Below are 27046 nucleotides of genomic sequence, written 5' to 3' on the forward strand. Positions count from 1 at the left end.
TTTTCCCCTGCACTCAGCAAAGGCACCCACCCAAGAGCCTTTTGCCCTAAAATTTAACTGAATGGTGGAAATGCGCTAAATGAGATATATAAATACATCATGACTTGAGGGGGGAGAACTGACAAACAAAAAGAGAGAAAGAGAGAGAGAGAGAGAGAGAGATACAGAGAGATACAGAGAGATACAGAGAGAGAGATTGTCTGTAGGGCTGCAGTGCCTGCATTAGATCACACAAGCTCCGTACTGGAGCCCGGCCAACTCTAACCCTGGGCTAAGCCACCCTGAACTTTCTGTTTCCAGACCCACCACACGGCAACAAAGTGCACCATCAGATCCGTCAGGCAACGTCGGGCCACCTATTCCCAAACCCTGTACCTCCAGCCCCACCAACCTGGGGTCGCTCTGGGCCTCCCTATGGCACTTCCCCCTCTTCCCTCCTCCACCTCCATCTTCTTCAACTTTCCCCATCTACCATACTTTGGCTAGTAGTTAGAATGTCTACACTCTTATGCTCTAGTAATAGTATTGACTGAAGCAGTAGTAATTCCTACCTAGTAGTCTCCTCTGCTCTGTAGCTTGAATGTTATTCCTCATTCTGTAAGTCTCTTTGAATAAATGCTAAATAAGTGCATGTAAATATGTAAATGATGATGAGTATGATGACTACAGTGGCTGCTTGGATGGCTTAGATCAATACTGTTCACTCTAGATGGCTTGTATCTGTTTCTGTTTCTGATGTGCTTTCAATATGTCAGAATGTCTGTACTGTCATACAAATGGCCTTTCGGAGGACATTAAAAGTTTTATATCCCCTGAGCCACCCTAGGGGGCATCCCTCCCAACGGGCACACACTCAGTCCCCTCCCCCCCCTACTCACCCACCACCTGGGGCAGTGTGCTAGCCTCCAGGTCCAGCAGGATGGTGCCCTTCTCGATGCACGTGCGCAGCTCGAACAGGCTGTGCAGGGAGAGCGTGGCCACGTGGGGTTTGCTCCAGCGCTCGCCCCCCTTCTCCACCTTTTCCTCAAACTTGATCCACCTGTGAAGGAAGACAAGCAAGGAGGTCCAATTACATGAGGCTCAAAAGAAACAGTCTTGCTGTTTGGTTCATGGTTTTATCTGGTAGGGTGAGTACAAAAACACTTTAAGGTAAGGATTTAGGGCTAGGACTAAGGCTGAGATTTGTGTGTACAGTAGACACAACGTAGGATTAGCTGCTGTCTGCATAATATCTGAGAGGTATGGCTGTCTCTTATATATATTCTATTTTGTAGACAGTTTGTTGAAATTCTTCAATAGCTATATAAAAACACTGGCTATCTAAAGGTTTCCAACATGCAGAGAATAAAAAATAATGGTCTCGTAATGGTTCAGTAATAACCGTTCAGGGTGTTACTTCTCAAAAGCTTTTACTTGCAGTGCAGTGTGAATGACATAATGTTAGACACGAAGGATGACTAATACAGACTCACTTTAATAATAGTTTTAATAATAGAGTCTTTCTAGTCATCCTTCGTGTCTAACATTATATCATTCACACTGCATGTGTGGCATATAAAGTAATACCAGCAATACCAGCAATGTACTCAGCAACACCATGAAGCATCATCATGCCTCAGGATACTACACAATCTTGATTGTTAGGCCTGCTGTATTGCCTCAATAAAGCATATTCGAAGTCAAATTCACTTCCTCAACAAATACACCTACATTTACAGTGACACTCATTTCAACTTAGCAGCTGCAATACCACAGCAAACAGAGATGGTACTGTATGTGTGTGTGTGTGTGTGTGTGTGTGTGTGTGTGTGTGTGTGTGTGTGTGTGTGTGTGTGTGTGTGTGTGTGCCCATGCGGATGGGATGCTGATGGTTTTGCCAGTCACTCAGCAGTGTTAATCACCTCCCTGTGAGCGTGACATGACCTTGTGCCACAGACGAGCGAGGCGTCACCCAAGCCGGCTGTTTGCGCACTGCAGTAGCACGCCACCACCAAACCACTTCCACCACTCGGGTTCAACCGGCTATGGTGCACAGGGCTACTGTACACAGGCGGTGTTGTTCAGTTGAGGAGCCAGGCTGTTAGTGCTTGAGAGTCCACCGACATACCCCTCAATCTATCACTGCATATTTGCCTTTATTGTGCTGGGTGACAATTTTGACAGTGGATGTTTTTGGTTCAGGGGAGAGGAGGGTGAATGCTATTCACTAGATCACCGGTCAGCCCTGACTAATGACCGCCATGTTAAACAGGCCTAACAGAGAATTTGGGCAGCTTGGAATGGCGACTAACTCACTGACTGACTCACTCCCTCATTGAGCTGTGAGATCAAGTGGGCTGAACTGAATGGGGACGAGGAGAGAGAGAGGGAGAGATCAGGCCTCAGATGTTCTGAAAGGGGCCTGTCCGTAATTGAGGGATGATGAGGGAGCCTCGTCTTTCTGTGAATGGTGACCCAACCCCCTCACCCACACCCCCTACTCCCTTCCACACACACACACAGACATACACACACATACACACACACATAAAACACACACATACACACACTCACTCAAACACTCTCTCTCACACACACACACCTGTCACACACAAAACACGCACATACACAGCCATTACGACTCCTTATCAGATGAGTTACACTAACAGTGTGTGTGTACGTGTGTTTGTGTGCATGGGGGTGGGGGGGGGGGGGTTGTTAGGTGAAAACTAGATGCAAATGTGCAAACTTGAGGTGTTGATTAATCTATTCAAGAGACACCTAGTTATTCCTATCATGAACTAAAAAAATCAATTTTAATCTTCTTACCACACAATGAGAGCCCAATAGGAGTGAGTGTGAATACCCCCTAGGCGCTTCCTTGGCACGTGACCCTTATGTTTGAGCAACTTGGCAGTGGGCTGTGCCTGGTCACTGGCCAATGCACCATGCACGTGCAGAATGTTTAATTCAAAATAATTCCCTCAGCACAAACAGACACATTTTTATGTGGCAGCCATGTTTTTATATTTACATTTCCAGAGAGTACTTTTTAGAGAAACTATTTAGGAATTGTTTGCAGACTCAATGCCTTGTTTGTGTCTTGCAAATGCAGTGCGCAGTTGACTTCCATGCGGCAAATTTGACTGGCTCATTCTAATATGCAAGCATTTCACATTCTCCCTCTGAATTAATAGCTGCAAGTATTCAATTGTTCTGCCTAATAGAATTTCACGGAATAAAAAGATACAAGTATTTTGTTCCCAAAGAAAACACGCCATCTAGTTCTCAATTATTTTAACATGATTTTTTGCTTTTTACTTTATCAAAAGTCATTTTCACTAAGAAGCATTTAAATAGTGATTCAGCATATTATCCTGTAAGGGGGGAGGAGGAATCAGATCCATGCTATGTTTGCACCCACTCTCAGAGTGCAGTGCCAATGGCTAATGTTGACAGACACAGTCGGCCTCGTGTAATAGATACCAAGCTCACTTGTTGACAGCGGCCAATGTTTGCAATGCTGTCCTATAAATCATCTGAGCCTCTTCAATAATGTGGTGCTGAGCCAAAACTGCAGCCTGCACGATATTTGCGATATTTGGCTACTCTCTCTCCAGTGACGTTAAATATATAAATGAACTTTATCCCCGACTACTGTTGGCTCAGAAATGACAGCCTCTCTAGTATCAACAGTAGCATCAGTATGAGAATAGGATTTCTTAGGTGCTCTCTACAGGGAGCAATCCATCTGTTAAACTGGCAGACACAGGGTTATGTTGGAGTGCACAGCAATGTCACCAGAGTGTCAAGCTCCAGCAAAATGTTCTCATGCAGGAAATGGGCTATTTAAGAGCTACAGTTACAGCTTCATTACACACAGTAGGGACATTGAGTTGTGGTTTTGGGTGAAGCTGGGTGAAGTGAGGGGCAGAGTGTTGAGTGACCTGACCCATGGGTGAGGTGGTACTCTTACCTGGCCGTCTCCTTCCACTCCATATCCTGACCATCGACGGACAACAGCTCGTCCAATTCGGTGAAAAGCTGCGGGGGCGCCGGGCCATCGTCCTCCTCGCCCAGGATGAACCGGATCCGCTCGGCCGCCGGTGAGACTGCAACAGGGAAAATACTGCCTTTTAGCGACTGGCCAGCAGGCGACGTGTCCACCAACACGGGCTTGCACTCGTCCCCCGCCACCCCGCCGTTCATTTTGGCCTCGGGGACGGGCGCCTTCCCAGGCGGCGGCGGCGGGATCCTCACCACCACCACGGAGTCCCCCCCCTCCCCCTGCTCCTGCTCCTGCTCTGTGTCCTGCTCAGGCTCCTCAGAGCCACTCTTCTCCACATTGTTGTTGTCGGATGCCTCCGGATCGCTATCCATCACCCCAGTGTTCTTTCCCAGTGAGATGGGGAACCCAACCACAAAAAAAACAACTAAAAGAAGATGGAGGAGTGCTAAGTTTTTTTTTTCTCCCTCAAGGGGGACTTGATGTGAAGGGGCACGGTAGGGGTACGATGATCTCCAACACCGGCACAACCCCCCCCTGCAGCCTTAGTAATCCACCTGCAGCCTCAGCAGCAGAGCCCCTGGGTGAGTGGGGTGTCCTCTTGTCCCTGTGAGCAAGCACTCAGGGGAAAAAAACTCAGGGGTCCCCAAAGTCTTCCCACTTCCCAACAGACCGCCCCCAGCTTTTTGAGGTCCCAATCCAGCTATTGCTTTGAATGCCCACCCCCATGACCCCCCAATTGCTTACCCTCACCCAAAAAACTGGGCCTGATTGCGATTGGCCCCTCTGACTTGGCACGGTGCCCCCCAGTCCCTCATTAACAATTAGGAAATGTTTCACAAACTGTTCATTCTTCGCAAGAGGCCTGCGCTTTCCTTCCCCCTTGTCTTTCTAATTTGAATATTTAGTCAGGCATCAGTGGCTGTGAAAAAAAGGGCTCCCTGGCGAGTTGATACATAAATAAAACTAGCTCTGTCCAGTCCTTTGGCCTGTTATTAACATAAATATGGACAGATCGCTGGTGCTGCGGGCTTTCATTTAAAGTTTGCTCATTTATGGAAATCAGAGATGAAATAACATGTTATGCCATTGCATCTTCAGACTGGAGTGGCGGGGGGATGTGGCATTTAGAAACGTGTATTAACTATGAAGAGCGGTCATCTGCCCTATCGGGTTGTGAAGTAGTGCTACTGTAATTCCTCGAGTGCGCAATCCATAAAGTATCGTGACAAGCATCTGACACACTTGAACCCTCGATAAGCTGTCAGCACTGCTGCAACATGGTTTTCTGGCAGTGTGACAAGTGGTTAAAACAAAAGGTGCCTGGGTCAATAAGATTCCTTCACACACCATCATCTCTCTCTTTTTTATCTCTGTCTCTCTCTCTTTATCTCTTTGTCTCTCTCATTCACTTACTCACTCTCAGATCTATTCAGTGGTGATGGCATCATTACTGAGAGTTAGTTGGCGAAACTCACTAAGTAAAACGTTGCGTAAAATGCCTTTGATCGGCTTGACTGCCACAGTGGTCACTGCGATGCATCTCCGCTCTGAGAGCCTGTGCTTTCTAGACACAAAATTATCAGAACTCTAAACTCTTGCACTCTTGTGTACAAAGCCCAGGCGCAAAAGGGGAGAAAATAAAGTGCAACCCATGGAAAGTGAATGGGTGCATTCGAGGTGCATTCCAGCACAACTCAATCTGAATGCTACCCATTTTTCCTGTCTTTATGTCACTGTGCAGAGATGGTAATGTTCTTAAAAAAATGCTAAAGAGGGCTGTTACATAAATGCTTTAAGGAAGGGGGAAAAGAAGGTTGCACAAGTGAAGAGCCTTTTTGAAGATATTCATCATAATCATCATCATCATCATCATAATCATCACTACAAAAAGCAAATCCCAAAAGTGGATTATGTCAAAAATGATGGTGAGCTTTGAAATTGTGTTACTGGTTAAAAAATCAGCCAATGGCAATGGCTATTTTGGGTTTGGTGCGTGTGTGGGGAGGGGGATGTTTTTAGCACACTGTCACAGGAGGAAGCTATTCCTAGGATGACAGGGAACATTTCTGTCTACTCTCTTTCAAAGAAGGACAAATCTCTGCAACAAAACCACTGGACTAGAAGTAACTATCACTGTGAGTCCCTCAAAAAAGTCTGCATCAGAGTTAAGCCTTCAAATCACTGTTACAACTAACACTACTAATGCTATACTATGAAACTGTAAACTATAAAATAAGGTCACCAGTACTTTTCAGGATTTAGCTCTTGTACCTGGGCTGTTGACACTCAAATCCTTTTCCTTTATTCTACTGTAAACACTTAGCTCAAAGAAACATAAACACTAAGAACAATAAAAAACAATAGACGATGACAGCAAATCATCCATGGGATGATTACGTTTAGACGTGGCCGGCTATTTTCATAAACAGACATTTCATCCTCTCCGTTTTCAAAAATAACATTGTGCACAGAAAAGTTTTCGTTAATGCCATCAAGAGCATGCCAAACCTGTAGGTGGCAGGTGACAGGTTGCACTTTTGGCGCTGGCACATAGGCCTAATGTGATGTTGGCTAACTAAACCTCTGTTTTAGTCAGTTTACATGCAAACGTGCAAACGAAGTTTTCCAAAATCTCCATTTTTTTTTCCACCTAAGTATTCTGAGAGTCCCCTCCCTTTATGCTTAACTTGTCATTGAGCACTTAATCAAATCAGTGATTAAAGACTTGTGAGGCGTGTCTTCTTTCATTTTCAGGATAAGCTTCTCATATCCATTTGTGCAAATCTGAAGACAGGCCGTGACTTGTTTGTTGCTTCTCTGACATTCACCAATAATCATACTTAATAATCAATCTCACAGACAATTGGCCTAAAGGTGTTGGTATAGCTGCAGTCCTACCTGGTCAAACCAGCTCTAAAAAGCTTTGCTTTATTGCAGGCTTGCATAACTATGAAGAGGACTTATCCTTGTATGTTGAATAGTCTTGTCAGCTGAAACAGATACAACAAGTGTTTAAATAAATTACAGGACTCGTTATTCCTATTGTTGCGACACAATCATGATTGGTATGCAGAGGGACTAAAATGGCAGGACCTTATTCATGATCACTGGTTCTGCTCATAAGTACAATGCAAAACCTTTCCAAAAAGGCCCTGAGCTGAAATCCATCAGTAGTAAGGGGATGCTGTGGCAGTGGTTGGCACAATGGCACACACAGCTTTGGTGCTCAAGGTTGCTAAGAGAACCTGAGGTCTAGGAAAATAGATGGACATTGAGAGTGTGTGTGTGTGTGTGTGTGTGTGTGTGTGTGTGTGTGTGTGTGTGTGTGTGTGTGTGTGTGTGTGTGTGTGTGTGTGTGTGTGGTGTGTGTGTGCGTGTTGGAGGGGTAGTTTGGAGAGAGGTCCAACATGGGCAAGCATGCGGGGCCAGGGCGAGCAGGCACGGACAGAGCAACAGATAGAAATGAAAATCACACAGTTCAAACACGTTTCAAAGCCGTGTGCGCTCCAGCCAAGAGCCATGGGCCCCCACACAAAGAAGACTTTGTCTCCACGCTGGGGGCTCATGGGAAAAAGAGAAGAGGAAGAATGCTCGCTGTCCGAGTAGCGGGAGAAAGAGAGAAAGAGAGATAGAGAGAGGAAGAAAAAACGAAAACGAGAGAAAGGGTGCTTAGCAGAGCTGCCACTCTCAGCTGCCTCAGTCCCAGTCTCCATCTCTGCCCTGCATGTTGCCCACTCTTGGCGAATACCAATATCTCCATCTGCATGAAGCCTTCCCAGCACCCCTCTACACACCGGCGTCAACAACTCAACAACAACTCCTCAACTGCGTTCATTCACAGTCCCTTCTGAGACAGCACTATGACAGCAATCGCAGCCACGTAGGACGCTCTCAGAGCTGCAGAGGTTTGCAGAGCAGGGTACGAGGCGGCCGCGGCAGTAGTGCTAAAACTCTACACTCACTTAGCATGTCCGCACCAGCACATCTGACAACAGGGCACGAGAGGCCGGTGGTGTTAAGTTGCACACATCTGAGAGTACACTGTAGCCATGTGACATGCAGTGTTTGCTGGAAAGCTATAGAGTCATGTTTAAGTTGGCTCTGCTTCTTTTGTGCGAGCACGGTGAAAACCTTTTTAGGAACTAGAGGGACCGGTTAGGGAAACCCTGCTGCTCCCACAGAGTGTGTAACAAGTGCAGTAAAACATTACCCTTCCTCTAGTTACTGGAATGCATGCCTTCACAACTCTGTGAGATGCACCCTGCGATTACACTGCAGCTTTATATGTTCAACAGCACTAATGTAATAAGCATTGTACTATTTTGAGTATTTCATTTAAAACTGTAGATGCTAATGTAGCGTGTGTCATGAATTGCTGGTTTAACTGCTTTTAAGATGTACTTACACACTCTTTGTTTGTCTCCTTTTGTATGACTGTACTGTATGATAACATGCTGATTTAATAGTGCTGTCTGGGGAAGTTAAGGCAACTACGCCTCCACACCATTTAGCATCCCCAGCTGAATGAGGCAGGTGTATGTGAAGCGTTGTGATGGGTCAGTTTTGGACGGTGCAGTGACACCCCAACACTGGCACTACGTGGGGCAGGGTTAGCGAAGGCTGACCCCTGAACAGCTGCCAGCCCGAGCTGAAAACAGACAATGACACTCCTTTGTGTGACCTCCTAGCAACAAACACAAGCTGGAAGCTCCCTGTATTTGCCACATATCACTGCACAATGAGTGTTTGAAGTCGACTTCCGCTATCAGTCACAGAGTGTGTGTGCTAAACAGTGACCGGGCTGCCAGGAAGGCTGTTTGTGTCGATTAAAGTAAGCTAACAAAAGCGCGAATTTGGCAAAGACATAGCTTAGCGGCTAAGCACCTCCTCCCGATACTAGCCAGTGTTAGCGATCGAGGCAGGTGTGCTCTCAAATCTGTGTTTCACCAAAAACCAGCCAAGCATAACAGTGCTTGGGTCATTGTACATTGTACAGAGTAATAAACTTCTTTCAGCCGCGCAACTTGAGCAGACCTCTGAGTCAGGAATCTTTGACGTTGGCAGTCCAGCCCTCCATTAAGGAGAGCGGAGCAGCTCTCTCCAGTCACCGATGCCCACACGTCAACGGGAGGCTAATCATTATCCCAGCAGGACTTAAGTCCAAAGCCTGCACTCTGTGTGGGCGCAAGTGGGTAAAATGGCCCATTAGACGTCCAGGTCGCTAATAACACGAGGTAGCATGGGGGCTAAGTGTGCGCTCAAAGTGGCTGTTGACATTTCAGCAACGGCCTTGGGGAGGCGAAGGGATTGGGGGGGTGAGCTGAGAGGGTGGGGGGGGGCACGCAGCGAACAGAGAGCACTTTAAAGGTGTCACATGACTGTGATCAGACAGGGCCTGTTGTCTTTTGTTCGCAACACAATAGCGTGGCTGAGATTGTTGATTGTTCTTTTGGACCACGACTGCCCTGCCACTCACCGGCAGGCTTCCTGCAAACGATACACAGCATAGGAAAAGAAAAGCACTGCAGACTGAGGCGAAGGAATTACCTCAACTTGAGAGAGGCTGTTTTAGCATACATATCTAAGGGTTTTTCTCATCTCTGAAGTACTCTGAAGTAGTTTTGAGGGCCTCTTGGACAAACAAGGTAGGCCTACTGTCGTTTAGTTTGTGCAGTTGCCAGAAAATAAACTTCTGTCTCAAGACAAACGATCATCAATTGGCATATGAACGAGTACCACAGAAAACAGATAATCCAGCTTTTGAGCTCCTACACCCCCAACTGATAAGTACACACCATTTTCACAGGTAATCTAACAATGCAAGAAGAATGTTCATTTGTCTCCCTAAATGGAGAAACTCCTGACTGTTGAGAGCTAGTTCAGCCTGCTGGCTGACATTTTACAAAGAATTCCATCTCCGTAACTAAGAGTTACGAAAAATAACCAAACAGTGGGTGTATAACCATACTGTAAACAGAGCTCACACTTTACAGTGATATATTACTCAAAGGGCTGAAAGAGCCAGTGGAGATAGATCTGGATCGGAACTTGACTCTAGCACATTCCATGACAGAGGCAACACAATAATTTGTGCCAATGAAATGTGCCACAGATAATGACAAACAGGCTCATGTTTTTTTAACCATGTGTGTGTGTGTGTGTGTGTGTGTGTGTGTGTGTGTATTTCTGTGTGTGGGGGTGATGTGAATAAGAAACCATTAATTCCAGACCCAGTCACAACAACAGCAATGAGATGCTGTCTGTTTTCAGTCTCTAGTCCTGCTGGATCTGGTTGCTAAGACACAAGCTAACCCAGATATTTCCATCACGTATAGCCCATTGCCAAGACCTCGGACCACAAGGTGGATTTCACTTCACTCACTTGCTCATGTAAGACCCAGCATAATCTTATCTCAGAATCAATACTATGTCCACTGTGGCAAAGTAACATTCACTACAATTGAGAACCCCCAGGTTAGGCTGACCCCTGTGTGAGAGACCAGAGATGGGTGAAGCACCCTGAGATTAGACAAGAATGGTCAGGCATGCTTCCAAAAGGGAGGCCATTGGTACTCTTACAGTGGTTGATGATTGACTGTTGAACCTGACAGGTCGAAGTTGCAGGTTTGGTACCCTGAAGACCCAGGTTGGAGACCAGGTGAGGTGACTGCTGTCTTCTTTCCTTCCATCCACATATATATTCAATGAAATGACTCTTACAGTGCACCATGTAAGGTTCAAACTGTAAATGTGCCTTGCTCTAGTTAGCCTTATCTCTGTTTTGGTTTGAATGATTTTAGGGTCGTTCTCCCTGCTTCAACATAATAAATAGACATTACAAATGTCAGATGGACATACACATATACATAGATAAATGTATGCAGCCACCATACACACACAGACACACGCTACCACCTACACATGGCAGACTTAGGGTAAAGAAGGAGGTTAGATTAGCTAATAATACCCTGTGGGGGGGAGACTAAAGGCCTTAGGGAGGATTACTGGGGCTGGCCTTCAGAGGTCTCAGAGAAACATCCTGCTCAGCAGGGGTCCGACCGACGACACCCACTGACACACTTTAATATGGGTCAGCCGCACCGGCCGAAAGGGGTGGCTACTCGACTCCAACTGCTACCCCACTACTCTCATCACACTCATCTCTCGTTCACTCTTTCTCTCTCTGCATCACTCACTACATCTTTCTTTCTTTCCATCTTTCTATCCAGCAAACAATCAATCTATTTTCTGATCCTGCCCTGTGTGACATCCCCCCACCCTTATTCCCTACATCCATTTTGCACTGTGTCTATGTCAATGGTGGATATCAGGCATCCACAAGGTGCGCTTTTGTCTGTAGATTGGAGGAGCATAATATAATGCATGCAATCTACTTTCGAAAAAAAAATGGCGAAGCAACATGAGTCAGGGCAACCCCCACCCTGATGCCACCTCCATATGGGTGTGTTTGTGTGCATGTTTGTTTAGCCCCTGCACGCTACGCACTCTCTTTTGAATGATTTACAAACACAATGCAGACACAGTCATACGGGCCCGCATGTTTCACCACAAGCTCTGTCCACCTTGACGCTGCTATTTTCTTTTCACCATCATTTTGGCAAGTGACACTTTCAGGGTGAGGCGAAGCTGGCCTTTTTGTTGTTGATACAAGCGCCTTAATTCCAAATGGAAATTCCATGGCGACTGGCTGTCGTAAACAAACAGCCTCTCAACACCGTCGCCATCAGACGGTGGCAGCACCTTCATCTTTTGCCCCTTCTGCGGGCAGAGTATTGGGTGCAAACAAACCCTCTCATCTTCAGGAGACATCAGCATCTTTTGCTGCCAATAGAATCTGTTTTTTTCTCCGCTATTTGGGAATGACACACAGTACCTTGTGAGTTGAGGTTTTCCATGAGGTGCAAAGTGACCACAGGGTCTTGTGTGGAGAGAGAGAGAGAGAGAGAGAGAGAGAGAGAGAGAGAGAGAGAGAGAGAGAGAGAGAGAGAGACACACACACACACATATACACACAGACAAACACATGCAGACATAGAGAGAGAGAGAGAGAGAGAGAGAGAGAGAGAGAGAGAGAGATCAGAAGAGTTAGAATCCATACAATGAGACATATGATGAGAACAGAGGGATAGAGAGGGACTGAAAGAAAAGGAGCGTGGGGTGGGGGGGGTTAGAAAGAAAGAAAGAGTTAGAGTCCAGATAATGATGCAGAGGGAGGGGGAGGGAAAGGGATAGAGAGGGACAAAGAGAAAGAAAGAGAGAAAGAGAGTTGATTCAGTTTCCACAAGTTTGCCGTTGGCTCCCTGACAAACAGTTGAACTCGCCTGCACTCCAGCATGTAAATGAATCCGTGACCAGTGTCCAGACAGTGGGCACACTGAGGTGTCTTTGATTCGGTCGGAGGGCAAGAGGACAAGAGCCAATCTCCACGTCCTCACGGACCCGCCACTGTCACCCACCATACCCCAGTCCAGCACACAAGCAAGCTGCCAAGCGGCCATCAAGAACTGCTGGGAACTGCAAGCTAGACCTGCCTTTGTTCCCTTTCTCTCCTTTTCTTTTCCTTTCTGTTCTTTTTTCTTGCCTCCCTTCTTTTCTTTTTCACACGCCTGCGATTAGAGAATAATAGTCGGCATGTTCTAGAAAAGGGGGGGAGGGAGGGGGATCACAGGAATGACTAACGTTGGCATGCACAGAGCTGCGGTGCCTTAACGCACCATGGGCCTGAGTCAGCACACGCACGGACAATCGACAGAAATACTGCATAATCCACTTCCAAAGTGTCAATACACAGTCGTCCACCTTCCTTCTGGTTAAGTGAAAGAAAGGAGGGGGTTGGGGAGAGGGAATGGGGCTGCTCCTGACAGTATGGTAAAGAGACACGTCATATCATAAACCAGCAAGAAAAGTCCCGCTTGCATGTCAACAAATCTCTGATATTGAGTCTGTGGAGAGAATTGGTTTGATTCATTTACACTGCAGTGATTGTTTTCTTGTGTTGCCTTTCACATGACAGGCACATTTTCTCTGAAACACGCTCTTCACAAACAATAGAACCCAGGTTAATCAGAGTGCCTGTGATTCCGGATCACGCATGTGAACCAGGAAGCAATCAATCAAAAGACACGGGAGAGGAGTAGGAGGGGTCTGTGTGTGTGTGTGTGTGTGTGTGTGTGTGTGTGTGTGTGTGTGTGTGTGTGTGTGTGTGTGTGTGGGGAGGGGGGGCTCTGCTATTCTAAACATGGACTTAAAGCTGAAAGAACACACGGCACGAAGCTAAACGGGGAATCTCCTGCTGCGTTTATTAACCTCTCCAAGGAAATCCTGTTCATGTTGAGAAGAATGATACACAATGTGGAGAGGTTTATCTCCGGAACATTGCATGTGAGAGGCAGTGCATGTGTGTATTCCCTTGTACAAACTCATAGCTTTGTGGGAAACAACCTAAGGGATAATCGTTCACAAATTCAGAATGAAATGAAGATATGTGTAAGATAAAACAATATATACCAAGCTGACTTGTACTTCAAGTCTAAGTTTGTGGGATGAATGGTCTGATATTTCAGTGTAAAGACAGACGTGCTATAACTTGGTAAATGAGAGCTAACACTCTGAAGTTGACTTTTAAACGTGTATCTATTTTGTTTGTTTTCATGCCTTTCTGCAATGACAGTGAGTTATCTCCCATCTTCATGTTGCACAGTGTTCATAAAATGCACAGTGCGTGACACTGCGGATCCCCTACCACTGTCCTCATATGATCTGTATCAACTGTTTCCAAAACAAGGAGAAAAAGCTCTTACTGACACACAAACAAAATCACATCAAACCTAAGCACTGTCTAAACAATCAACAAAAATGTGTTATCCAAACGGTGACGGAGAGTGGTGCTTGCTGTTATAACGTCATGTAAGGGAGAGGAGCCAAACGTGTGAATGGCATAAGACATACTGTATTTACATAACAGGCCATCTACTACAGCCACCCTATCCTGGAGGAAATGTCCATTATGGGGGCTGCTAGCAGAAAGACTCAGAGAATAAGAATGCACCAGTCAGCCAGTTCTGCTTGCCTTCCTGAAAGGGAAATCACAGTATAATTAAACTATTGTTGTGCAGCTATTATCAGGCCCACAGTAATACTAAACTACCAGGGTGACGTTTTTTCTTTCATTTTCTTACAAAGGCTTAGGTTTAATAGAGAGCCCTCAAATTACCTTTTTTTCCCCTCTTTATTGTGTTCTCTCTCTCTCTCTCTCTCTCTCTCTCTCTCTCAGCGTAAGCTCACTCAACCACCCTCCACCCCACCCCTCTCTTTCTTTCTACCCATCATTAGCGCCCATTCAGACTTTCCGCATCCAAATCGACAGCAACGCCTCTTAAGTAGCAGGCCTCGGGCAGGAGGCCATTTCCTCGCCACTGACATCTGGGGTGGTGTGTGTGTGTGTGTGTGTATATGTGTGTGTGCGCGCATACGTATACACGTACACACAAGGTCAGAAACAGTGACACACTCTCAGAGTGGGAGAGAGAGAGAGAGAGAATGAAACTGAGATATTAAGAGAAAGAGACAGAGAGAGAGAGAGAAAAAGAGAGAGGGACGCAGGGCGAGAGACAGAGAAAGGCAGAGGAAAGAGAGGAAGGAGAGATAGGGAGTAATAGACTTCCTTCCGTGACTCGTATCAAAAGCGCCACATCCCCATTCGCCTGACTATTACTTACACATGGGACGTTCGCTCCTGTCTGTCTAAACAGTGTTGTAGCGCGGCGGGGACAGCCGTGGCTATCTGTTCTGACTGGGGCGAGTCAGCAGTCACACTTGGCCCACGGCGTGTGGGCCAGTCTGGGGGTGGTGGTGGGAGCTTGGAGACTGGATGCAGCAAGTTGTGTAGGGCATTATTTCTATGAAAGAGGTTATACACACACACACACACACACACACACACACACACCCACACACGACGCGCACAAATGTAGTGGCACACAAGCTCACTCACTCACATGCCCATTCACGTGAAACACACAGACATACACACACGCACATGACGCCGCACACACACACACACACACACACACACACACACACTACACCACAACTTGCACTCGCTGACACCCCGACCGTCAGCAGTGACAGCATGGGGCGACTAACGCTGCCTGACGTGCCGTTCGGCGCAGCACTTACTGAGAGGTTTGAGGATGCTGTTGCTGGGCTCGTCGTTGGTCTCCGTGTCCGACTTGTCGGAGGCCGTCTCCGTCACCTTCTCCTTCCTGTCCTTGTGGCCAGTCCGCCTGCGTCCGTGGCGTCGCCGTCGCCGGTAGCTCTTGGGAACGCGCACGCCGATGTAGATGGTGTGGTGACCTACGGCGACACAGGCATGGAAAGAAAGAAATGAAAAAAGATGAAGGGAAGATGGAGAGGGAGGGAGGGAACAGAAATGTAAAGTTAGTTTAGGACTTCCTCAAACTACAGCAAACAAGAAGACGTCTACCAGTTGAACTTTTGTCTAGTTCTGTTCAGTACGGGACTGTTAGGGTCACCTGACATGAGGGCGGAGGCTAATGGGGACGAGAAACAATAGCTAATACTCTCTCCCACCAAGCCTCTCTCACAGCCAGAGGAAATATCAAGCAAGACGATGAGGTCAGGGCTTGGGTGTCAATTGTTTCCTTGTAGGCCACTGGGAGGGACGTTTAGTCCTCTGACAATAAAGTAAGGATGTAAATAAAATGCCAAGCACTTCCCTAATGCAATTTATACAGGAAATGGCTTCTTCAGCGAGCCCCCCCACACACACACAGACACACATACAGTAACCCCCCCTCCAAAAATAAGACATGCTATGGGGAACAGGGGGAATAGTTTCACAGCTGACTTGTCAAACCAAATATTTTGGCTGGGCTGAAGTAGCAGGTAGCAGTGAACTTTTAATTTAGGGCCAAAAGTGGAAGCCGTGTTGAAGCCGTGTTGGGGCCAGCGGGTCCGAGCACTGGGCCTCCAGCCCGTTTGTCCCCGGGGTCCAGCGCATTCTAACACTTGGCTGGGATTTTCTTGAACAGGTCTTAAATACATTTGGAGGTGCGCTCCAGAAGGATGCTTGTCACTCCAGAGAACACAAAAAATTGCCTGTTGAGATTAGAGCCGATGATTCATCAGCATTTTTCAGACATTCAAGGATGCTTAAAGTACACCTGAAAATACACCACACTATTCAACACCATGTTACACAACAAAGGCTTTGAAATTTCACGTCTTAATCTTACGAGGAAGCACTGCATATTTTCAGACACACCCACGCTGTTTTTTTTTTTGTTTTGTTTTTTTAACTTGGTTTTATATAGCGCCTTTCAAGTAACCCAAGGTCGCTTTACAAAAGGAGATAGGGCAGGGGAATAGAGGGGAGAAGAGAGGAGGGGGTAGAAGTGGGGTTGGGGGCAGGGTGGTTAAGGACCATAGGCCTCAGTGAATAAATGTGATTTTAGGTGCTTTTTGAACGTAGCCAGTGTGGGGGCTTGGCGGATATGGAGAGGTAGACTGTTCCAAAGGGTGGGGGCAGCAACACAGAAGGCTCTTCTAGGGAATACAGTACATTTATTACCGGTATTGATGGGAATAAACCATGAATCAAAGGTAAAAGAAAGGCCAGAACCTTGGACCTAGTGGGTCTAAACACCCTTCCATTCTACAGATACTGTAGGGCCAAGTGGAGAAAGGACATGATGACGTGGGCTGAATTGGGGAGGGAACCATCACAACATTTAAAGAAGCCCTATGCAACAATTTTAGCAAAAATGACCTTAATTATGCAGGTTGAGAGTCGTTCTGATGGTTCTACAACACTTTTTGGGTCGTTTGGTGTCTGCTTCGTCTCCCCCTAGTGCTTCTCCGCGAAAAAAACGAATATGCAACTTTCTGGTCCCGGACCGAAGAAATCCGGATGTGACTCTGCGGAAGGCCTCGAAAATGTAGTCAGATTGTAGTTTCTAAGAAGACTGCAAAACGGACTCCGACTTGACTTTGTTGCTGTTGAAATTGTAAGTAGCCTACCCTTGGGTGAACTTGATAGTCTCTTGAACAATGTGTTTGCTCGACCGTTTTATTGTGAGCCCTGTATGTGTTTAGCTTGATTTCTTGATGGCTAGCTCGCTAGCTAGTGGGGGTTTAGCATAGCAGTCACTTGCTACCAAAGCTGCAGGGGGAGCTATGTCGTGAAAAATGCGAGCCCAAATCAGGCGAAAACCCAGAAACAGCGAAGGAATAACCAGACTTGCATAGGGCTTCTTTAAAATCTGTAAAATATTCCAAAACTCTCCTGACAGTGTGATGTCAGGGGGAAAACTTCTTTGGTTTTCTTTGGTTCAAACGACCGGGTCATGTTGCAGTCAGGAGTGGGTCTTAGAAGAGAAAGCTGTCTGCATAGCCTTGTTAGCTTGTCTGCACCCTCTAACCAAATGCAACACATGAGGATATGACCGAGGGTCGAAAGACAAAGGACAACAGTCTGTCCGATCACACTCCAGCTCTTGTCCTCAGTTTAAACAGCGGTCTGATGCACATTACATGAAGTGTGTTATTCACAGGGGGGCACACAGAGTTGTGGATGTGAGCGAGTCACGTGTGAAGTTCCTGACAGACAGCCCTCTCTCACATGAGCAGTCTTGTGCTACACTCACACAACCTGTCAATCCACAGGCTCATGACAAACGATGGAGTGAGGGAACCACCAACACAAGATGTGTTTCTTCACCTATGTCACCCCTCTCTTACACCTCTTACTCTCTTGCTTTCATCCCTTTCTATCTCTCTCTCTCTCACACACACACACTTCCCTCCTCTCTTTCTCCTCATCTATGTATCTATTTCTCTATCTATCTACCTCTTTCTATTTCATCTCTCTCACTCTCTTTCTCTCCTTCTGCATCTCCACTGTAGTTAAGTTTAGTTAGTTTAGTTTATTGGTTTATTTAAGACAGGGACCATGTACAAGGTTAATTAATTACGTGGAGTAAAAAGATGGCTTGTACCAATTATAGCTAAAAGCTCATTTCCATCTGCAGTCCCTGGGCAGGTAAGAAGAATAAAATAGGATAAAATTAAATAGGAACACACACACACACACACACACACACACACACACACTCAATTAAAAATAAAAAAGAATGGAAATCTGTAACACTTTTTAGATTACTGGGGAGAGTGTTACATGCTTAAAACTGCAGTGCTGCAGAGCACACATGCAGTGCTCTGATTTGGGAGGCTACAATCTGCCCTAGTAATGGATCTGCTGGCTCTGCCTATTTGTTCAGAGCAGGGACACATTTTTTCAGAGGTGGTGGAGCAGCATTGTGAATTATTTTATGTATTAGGCGCATGTCAGAATATAGTATGAGGTTTTCAAGGCCAAGCATGTTATACTTGCCCAGTATGGCACAGTGGTGGTACTGAATTGATCTTTTGTCTAGTATTTTCAGAGCTTGTTTGTAAAGTAATGGATTTCAAGGCAGTCCTGTTAGCCTAGGACCAGCTTGACATACAGTAATGTAAGTGAGACATTAGCAGCATCAACAGTTAATGAATTACGAATGTGTCCGAAATTAGCTACTGTATGCTATACTGGTACTTCACTGTATTCCCCATCTTTTTAATGTGTTTTTAAAAGTGAGTGTAGAGTCAGAAGTCACTCCCAGGTATTTAAACTCATCAACATTTTTTACTTTTTCCCATCTGCGTACTGTATATATTTGGAATAGTACTTTGTTTAAATCTATTTCGAAAGAACATGGTGACAGTTTTATCAGTATTTAATGTGAGACAAGGATTGTTCAGCCACTTTGTGACTTTAGTAAGTGTTTGTGTCAATTTGAGGGCAACTTGTCCTGGCTCTTTGCCATGTGTAAACAGGACTGTGTTATCAGCATACATCAATATCTCCACACCGTCACATACCGATGGGAGATCGTTGATGTATGTGCTGAACAAAAGCGGCCCCAAGATGGAACCTTGCGGTACCCCCATGGAACATGCTCTTAAGGATGATGCTTTATCCTTTATCCTAACACATTGGACACGACAAATATGACTCGATCCAGTCTAGTACACTCGGGGACAACTGAAAGCTAGCTAACTTGGAGAGGAGTACTGTAGGCTCTGCTCTCTGTCTTGGACAGCTTCATCCATAGCCATCTCCTCTGCCAATGCTATCAGGCTTCCCATTCATCATCATTACAAAAAAAAGAAAAAGAAACAGGTTGCCTTAAATGGTCTCCATTCTCAGCCCACACTGTAAGTGTCATAGCCAATTACACGCTCACACTCAGTGCTCCACTCAGACTCCTGAGGAGCTGTGCTGGCGCTCTGTTGCTATGTTTGCTACACAGCCAAGCTGACACGGCTCAACATGCAATTGGAATCCTGGAAATATTCCCACAATGCTGCTCTCACTGACTGTAAGGACCTGCACCAGCACTGGAGCAGAAAACTATAAGGAAGCAAAGTCTGAAGGAGAAAAAAAAACATTATTATGTGTGGCAATGCAACACAGAAAAAAAAGTTAAAGAAAAAATAATGAATAAAGAATAAAATAATGCATATATAATAGAGGAGGACAGAAGATGGTGCAAATGTAGAACTATTAGACTTCAATGAACCCAATAACCCCAGTCAGGTGTTTTCAGACACAACCTGCATTGCTCATACTATGGCATGTCTAATAAGGCATTCTGGAAAGTTGTGGAAAACAAAGAGATATCTTTTGGTCTGTGAAATCCAAAATAATGGCTCATGCTGGTCAGTGACCACACATACACGCTACAACAATGTCATCCTTAAGATGTCAACACACATAACTTTTCCTTCCTCAAAACAAGAACGCAAACAACTCCATCCAACTTTGGGTGTTTTGGCCCAAGAAAAGCTAAAAACAGTCTGTCAGCACAGATAGCCCTACGCTGCGGTCGTCATCTCACACAAGCACCATTACCATGACGAAGAACCGTTGTGGAGAGGGGTATGAGTCCTGTAAGGATGCCGGGAGAAGGCCGCTGTGGCCGGGCCATCTCACACTAATGAAGCCACTCTCAAAAGGCCACTCTCTCAGTGGGCATGGTAACAAATCCTATGCTGGCAAACGGTAAAGATACTAATCATTACCACAGAGACAGAGGGAGAGAGAGAGAGATCAGAGGGGAGAGAGAGAGAGAGAGGGAGAGAGAGAGGAGGAGGAAAGAGAGAGAGAACAGGAGAGTGGGGAAACAAAAAGAAGAGAGAAGGATAGAGAGCAAGGAGAGAGGGAAGAGAGTAACAGTAGAAGAAAGAAAGAGAGGAACTCCACGCTGCCAGCAGCAGCTTTTGTCCCATACTTCCTGTGCTATTCCACGGCGGGGGTTACTTTCTTTGAGCCTTCCTGAGAGAGAAACAGAAGGGTGTGGGTGTGTGTGTGTGTGTGTGTGTGGGGGGGGGGTCCTACATCAGAGCACACTCTGTTCACCAGCGGGAATCCCCACTCCCCCACCCGGCTCCAGTTTGGGCCTTGGAGCCTCTCTGACTGCCACATCTCCTACCTCCAGTTACCGCAGCAACAGCCCCTGCGGGTGGACATTGAGGGTGGCAAATGCGCCTGCCTGTGCTCCCCAGCATTCTAATGCCACACAGGGATAAGGGGCCCACCTCATCTCAGGGCCACTGGCTCGTAATCACCATTACCCCCCATTCTGAGCGCTGGTGCGAGGCCGCTAGTTCTGCCTTTCTTGTGTGGCGAATGCATAGCATGGATGGGGAATTGTGTGTCTCCATAATTCAATTTGACGAGGTTTGTTCTGTCTATTGAAGGCTGCTTTACTTCATTTGGTAGCGCTAGTTGTAGCCATGCACTGCACATGCACTTCCATTATTTCAAATGCAGGGTATGGTAATCTATGGCGAGCAATCGGGGGCGAAGGAGAAGGCTTAAAGTAACGCAATGTGTAATCTCAGGTGAATTATCAAAAGGTAAAACATTACTGTGGCTGATAAATAAAAACAAATTCTAAAATTAAAAAAAAAAAAGATTGTCATTTAAGGTTTCAAATATTTAATATGCTAATCGATATCCTCTTGGGAGGAACGCATTTTACTGAAGCCTTTCAGAGCTTTGACAGTGAACTCCCTTTGCCAGTAAACTGAAGCCTTTCCCAGCATTGCCAGTGAACTCCCTTTGCCAGTGAACTGAAGCTTTTCCCAGCGTTGCCAGTGAACTGCCAGTGAACAGCCAGTGATAACAAAGTAACTCATCTGTTGACAGTGGCTGAGTAGTTCACACTAGCATAGTGAATGTGAGGAAACAACACAGTAGTCAGTGAAACATCAGCTTCCCAGTCTGGAACTATCTAAGAAGAACCACATGGCTTATACTGTATACCACTGTGTCAGAACTAATCCTGTGTGTAAACACAGAATGTGTGCATGTATGTGTGTGTGTGGGTGTCTGTGTGTGTGTGTGTGTGTGTGTCTGTGTCTGTGTGTGTGGGTGTGTGTTTGTATGTGTCTGTCTATGATCATATTGCATGTGCGTGTGTGTGTGTGTGTGTGTGTGTGTGTGTGTCTGTTTCTGATTGTCTGTGTGTCTGTGTGTCTGTCTGTGTGTGTCGGTGCTTGCACACAAGTGAGTGGCTTAGTAATTGACTGAGTAAGTGAGTGAGCATCTGTGTTCCTGCATGTGTTTGAGTGTGTGTGTGTGTGTATACGCTTACATGAGCATGCTTGAATGTGCTTTGTGTTAAGCCTGCACCCTCCCTAGAACAATGGGAGGTCTCCACCAAGATTGAGCTTTTTCAACCTGCAACTCTCCGTCCCGTAACTCACAGGAAGTGCGAGGCCTGTATGGGTTCAACCTGAGGTGAGGGCAAAGCAAAATGGCCTCTGAAGCTTCCAGACACAAACGGGGAAAAAAAAACACTCCGTCAATGCCCTCACTTAATACTCCAAACATAGAGGGTAAACTGGGTGAAGCCTCTCACCACACCAAAGCCTGAGCCATGGGGGGTGTGACCGAATTACTCAGAATGACTTGGGAGATGCTGTTAGGGCTGTTCCAATGTTCTGTGCACACAACGACTTCTGAAGCAACCTCTGATCTTCTAAACAGGGGGGACAGACAATGTAACCTGGTGGTATCTCTGTCACACGAACCTTTGGGCTGTGTCATCACTCTCCTACTTCCTTTCCAAGTAGACCGTGAGAAGATTAGAGACGTAAACAGTGTGTCACATGGTTCCTATGGCCTATATCTCACCGACATACACAAACTCAACAATACTGTAGATAACAGAGTTCCAAACTATGGAATTTATTCTGGAATCCATACCTCTTGACTAATCACTGGCTTCAAAAGATGAACATAAGAGCAATTTACACACATACAAACACACTAGAAAAACACACTTCACAACACAGATCAACAAACAAACCAACAAGATAAACAAAGGTAAAGATGAGTGCCTTACCTTCGACTTCCTCATCATCGCAGACATGCTTGATGAAGGACGCCCCGCGGTCCAGCACGGCCTCGTCCTCCATCCTGTAGTAGTAGAAGAGAAAGAAAGACTGCTGACACTTCTCTTCCAGCGACAGCGTGGAGCCGTAGCGTCGAGGCTCCGGCACCGACAGCATGTGGGTGCTGGCCGTGGGGGCGGCCATTCTGTTTCACCCCAGGTCTCGTCAGGTTGGGGGGACAATATGTTCCCCCCACCCCCAAAAAAACAAACAAACACACAACCCCCCTCAACCCCAACGAAGGCGCTGAGGGGACGTTTCAGGTGGAGGTGTGGTGGAGGTAGCCCTAGCTCTGAGGGAGCCGGTGCCCTTGAGGGGACTGTGTGGCGGGCTGGCGGCGGACGAGCGACAGAGGGAGAGGTAATCCGCCCATGGGTGACAGGAGAGGCCGTGCCGCCTCGGTTCAGGTCTAATCGAGTCTGATGGCAAGGAGGCTGAGCGGAGACGGCCGGTGTGGCTACTACGCGCAAATCCCCTTGGCCAGGGCCAGGGACGCGCACGGGGTTTGCGCAACGGGGCATGCGCAGGCAACTGGTGGTTTGTGTATGCATGCACACCCAAGCACACGCACACATAGACAAACACACACACAGTCCCCCCAGCCCCCCGCACACACACACACACACACACACAAATACACATACACATGCATACTAACACACACATTCACATAAGCACACACACACACACACACACAAATATATGAGCAGCCCTTACCATCTGGTCGTTAATACTGGAAAACGCCCCAACCCCACCTCACGCCACCCTCCCCATAAACACACACCCCACTCCCCTCAATTCAGCAACAGGCTGAGCATCACGTGGTCATGTGGTTATCTCCTAATCATCTGCCCTTTAAGGATTAGCTCTGCTTTACTTACATGTGTGGCACACACTCAGACACACACACACTCAAACATTCACTCACACTCAGAGCAAATAACTCATTTCCGTTGCAGAGGCCCCTTTGACAACACTGACTACAGGTAGCAAACATCATTGCTCTACACATGTAACCTACTTGCAGAAATTTACATAAATACATACATAGATCAATAAAGTATCTATCTATCTAAATGGCAATTAAAGATGGCCCTAATTAGTTTAATATATATTCACACATCTCTCTGTACATAGATTAAGTGATGGCATACATTCACTCTTGGACATTGGTTGGTGGGGGTGGAGGGGGGTGGGATGGAACACTCCCTTGGTCACGCTGCAATTAACTGTCTCAAAAGTCAGTAATTTACCTGCCCATCTATCCCCTCCCCTCAGTCACGCGCAATTAACTCTTCAGCGACTTCACATGGCCCTACAGTATACATTTCTGCCCTATGGCATCAGTTAAAACCATCCTTCCCATGCACTATTTGGGGTGTAACAGCCTCATGTGCGTCATCGCCTGTGTTTGATCACTCCAGAGAGGCACTCAGAACCTGTACATAACAGACTTGAGTGTGAGTGTGTGTGTGTGAGTGTGTGTGTGTGTGTGTGTGTGTGTGTGTGTGGTGTGGTGTGTGTGTGTGTGTGTGCATGCGTGGGAGGGTGGATGTGGGTAGGAATTAGACAGTGACCATTTGCCCTTTAGAAATAGGGACCAAAGGTCATTACTTCCTTAGGAGGTGTGACCAACACCATACAGTGAGGAGGAACAAATACAAAGTGTTCCCTGTGAGCTGTAAAGATTCACCTAGACACCCTACTGTTACAACATGTACAGATGATGATAGCCGAAAGAAGGTTAAAAATTCAAATGAATAAGAAGTAGAGTTTTTTCTGCCTGTCTTGTCCATAACTGAGGGGGAACTCGTGCCGGAAAGCAATTTCCCTTTCCATCTCCCCTCCGACGTGAATTGCAACTGCTTGTTTACAGCCTGTGTAAATACAAACTCCACTGTAAACAAAAACAGGATGGATGAAGCATGTTCCCCTGATAAAGCCGCTTGCCCCCCAGAGAGAGTGCTATCAGGGGTAAATCTGCCCTCTGTGGTGTGCCACTGGCAGAGATAAGAGCTCTGTCCCGCTCCAATCCCCCTGTGCTGGACCAAGCTCCTGCTGACATTGTGCGAACAGAGAATCTCATCCTCTGGTGACGTCCCCGCTAGCAGAACTATGCTGTCGACATGCAGCACACTCGTGTAACAGGTTCTGACAGCTTTTTAAATTAATGCATTTTTTGAAATGCAATTCATACCTGAGTTGGTCATGCATGTCTGGGGCAGATATGCAGCTGAATCGTGCAGCATAGGCTGGATAGTACACTGTACTGTATGTTAGATCTCAGGGTTGATTAGTGCGCTCTAGTCAGCATGGATCTCCAATATACACATGTACTCAAACAACACCATTCACTAAACAAATCCATCAGTACTGTACACACTAGTATGGTTTCATCCCATTTTACATGTAGTATACCTGTGTGTGTGAGTGTGAGCATGGTTGATGGTATCATAGATCCAAACACAACCAAACAACCCCCCCAAATACCCAGTCTGAAAAGGACCTCGTTTTCCCCTTCGACTGCCTCTGACCAGCTCCATTGCCACCTATGGAGCAATCTCTGAAATAGCAGGGCTTTAACCGCCCTGCAGCAAGGCTCTGCAGAAACATTGTTTACATTAGCTGGACAGCAAGCAATGGCTTGAGCAAATGTGTCTGCTTTGCATTCCACACTTACTTAGACAACTCATCCCATCAAGCAACTTAGCTAAGCCCACAACCCTTACAATATCAAGTACAAATTATCAATGATGTTTTGCCAATTAGGTTACCTTAATCTAATTCTCTAATATGAACACTTAGTACATGTCTGCATTATTAACTCTGCATGTAGTGACTCACCGTCTGCTCACAAAATAATAGCCTACGAAGGTGAGTCAAATGCATGCATGGAGACTCAAGCTAAAACCACCTTTACGCAGACCACATTACATTTGGGGCTGACCACATTAAAAATGGATGAGTACACTGGTTGATATGGTCCAATTTAGGTCATTTGCAAACACCCCAATCTAATGGTCTGGCTGAGAGAAAAATCAGGGCACTATCTGAGTGGCCCTATTATACATGCATGTCTATCAATTATATATGGTCTTTATAAAGTGCTTTTGACATAGCCTAGTAGGCTAAATGCACAGGGCTACTAATGTGTTGGTTGTATTCAAATTAAACACAGAGCAAGATTCCTTCACTGGAAGCACATAGGCTACTTGTCTTTCTCGTTTTATAATGTCCTTTTGGAAGTAAATTCAACACCAAAGTATTTGCAAAGTATAACACCAAAGTATTTGCAAAGTATTTTGTATTTAAATATTTTAAATGATCAGACTGACTTTTACAGGGATTTACATGCGTGCACTGAGACTCCGTTATTCCACGTGATTATCACTACTTGTGTAGCCTACCTCATGCCTCAGCATACAGTAGCCTACACAAACAAAACAAAAGTGAGTAGCCTACATACAGAAAGTAGGTAGGGTAGCATCCACGATGTCTACTACACATACATAGCTACGCACATTAAGGGGTACATCTGTCAAAATTCCACAGATTTGCCTGGACATAAGGCTTGTTAAGCTGTTCTTTACCATGGGGTGTCAAAACAGCGTTCGTGTCAATCGGGACGCCCCAACTCCGAGATCGAGATTACAATAATATGATAGTAAGTGTGAAAAGAACTGTCATTCACCGAGTAGCCTGCCTATGTATGTAGCCGACCAACAGAGTGATACTTACTTTGGTTTGGTTTGTTTGGTTCCGCTCATGATAAAAGTTGTATTCCCGGTGGCTTCCTTGAATACTCCTCACGCTGACACCGGTGTTGCCTCAACACAACGTGTTCCGCCGTTTGCTGTGTGGATGTTGGAGCGCTTTATTAGTTCGTGGGATTCATGTTGAAAGCCACTTTAGTCGCTATTATGTCTTCCATTAGGCAACTTGCAAAAAACGACATTAATTCATCTCAAAACAATTAGGCACAGTGCAAGACTCCAAATCTGTATTATTTATCTCTGCAAAAGACGAGCACAATGATTCATGAAGTTGTTGCTTTTTTAGTAAGACGCAAGTTTGTACCTTTTGATTTCTGATGATTTCATTCGAGTCTGCATGTGAATTTTGCTCCGAGTTGAAGTGTTACAGTATGAGTCTCTTACATATTTAAAGCACCATCCCTCTGTCAACGTCACGCCACAAGTGGGAGGTCGGAAAGTTTACCACTTATATTTCCCAATCATTTGCCTGTTTACAGCGGTTTCTATTGGTGTGCTGCAATACAGTTATGCAGCTGTAATACAGTTTTTTTATTGTGCAAATATACAGGCCTACACGTGTCATCTTTTGCACCATCTAGGCTAATATATTTATACATTTTTTTGTTCAAGATTTGTTTATTGTCGACTGAGTTTCTAATATTGTCATATAAAAGCAAGTCATTGTAGGCTACACTTTAGGCTACACTAAATATGATTTTGACTTTATTCGGATGATAGCGACATCTTCTGGAATAGGCCT

The 27046-nt window shown here is 45.9% G+C and overlaps 1 protein-coding gene across 7 annotated transcripts in view; it reads right to left on the reverse strand.

Annotated features, from left to right (window-relative positions):
- slc4a4a (solute carrier family 4 member 4a) overlaps window positions 1–26705 on the reverse strand; it is a 61737-nt gene extending 35032 nt beyond the window's left edge. For 4 of the 7 annotated variants that reach the window (XM_048242448.1, XM_048242447.1, XM_048242444.1 and 1 more), the window contains exons 1-6: window positions 26609–26705; window positions 26270–26384; window positions 22483–22556; window positions 15188–15364; window positions 3956–4091; window positions 879–1039 (exon numbers count right to left, since the gene is read on the reverse strand). In XM_048242448.1, the coding sequence (XP_048098405.1) occupies window positions 879–1039; window positions 3956–4091; window positions 15188–15364; window positions 22483–22556; window positions 26270–26298 (577 nt within the window). In that variant the 5' untranslated portion in view covers window positions 26299–26384; window positions 26609–26705. Of the gene's footprint in view, window positions 1–878; window positions 1040–3955; window positions 4092–15187; window positions 15365–22482; window positions 22557–26269 lie in introns of all 7 variants that reach the window. The other 3 variants (XM_048242445.1, XM_048242450.1, XM_048242451.1) reach the window with 3 other exon arrangements.
- Between the last annotated feature and the right edge of the window lie 341 nt (window positions 26706–27046).

This window comes from Alosa alosa, chromosome 5, assembly GCF_017589495.1.
Source record: "Alosa alosa isolate M-15738 ecotype Scorff River chromosome 5, AALO_Geno_1.1, whole genome shotgun sequence".
NCBI classification, from domain to species: Eukaryota; Metazoa; Chordata; class Actinopteri; order Clupeiformes; family Clupeidae; genus Alosa; species Alosa alosa.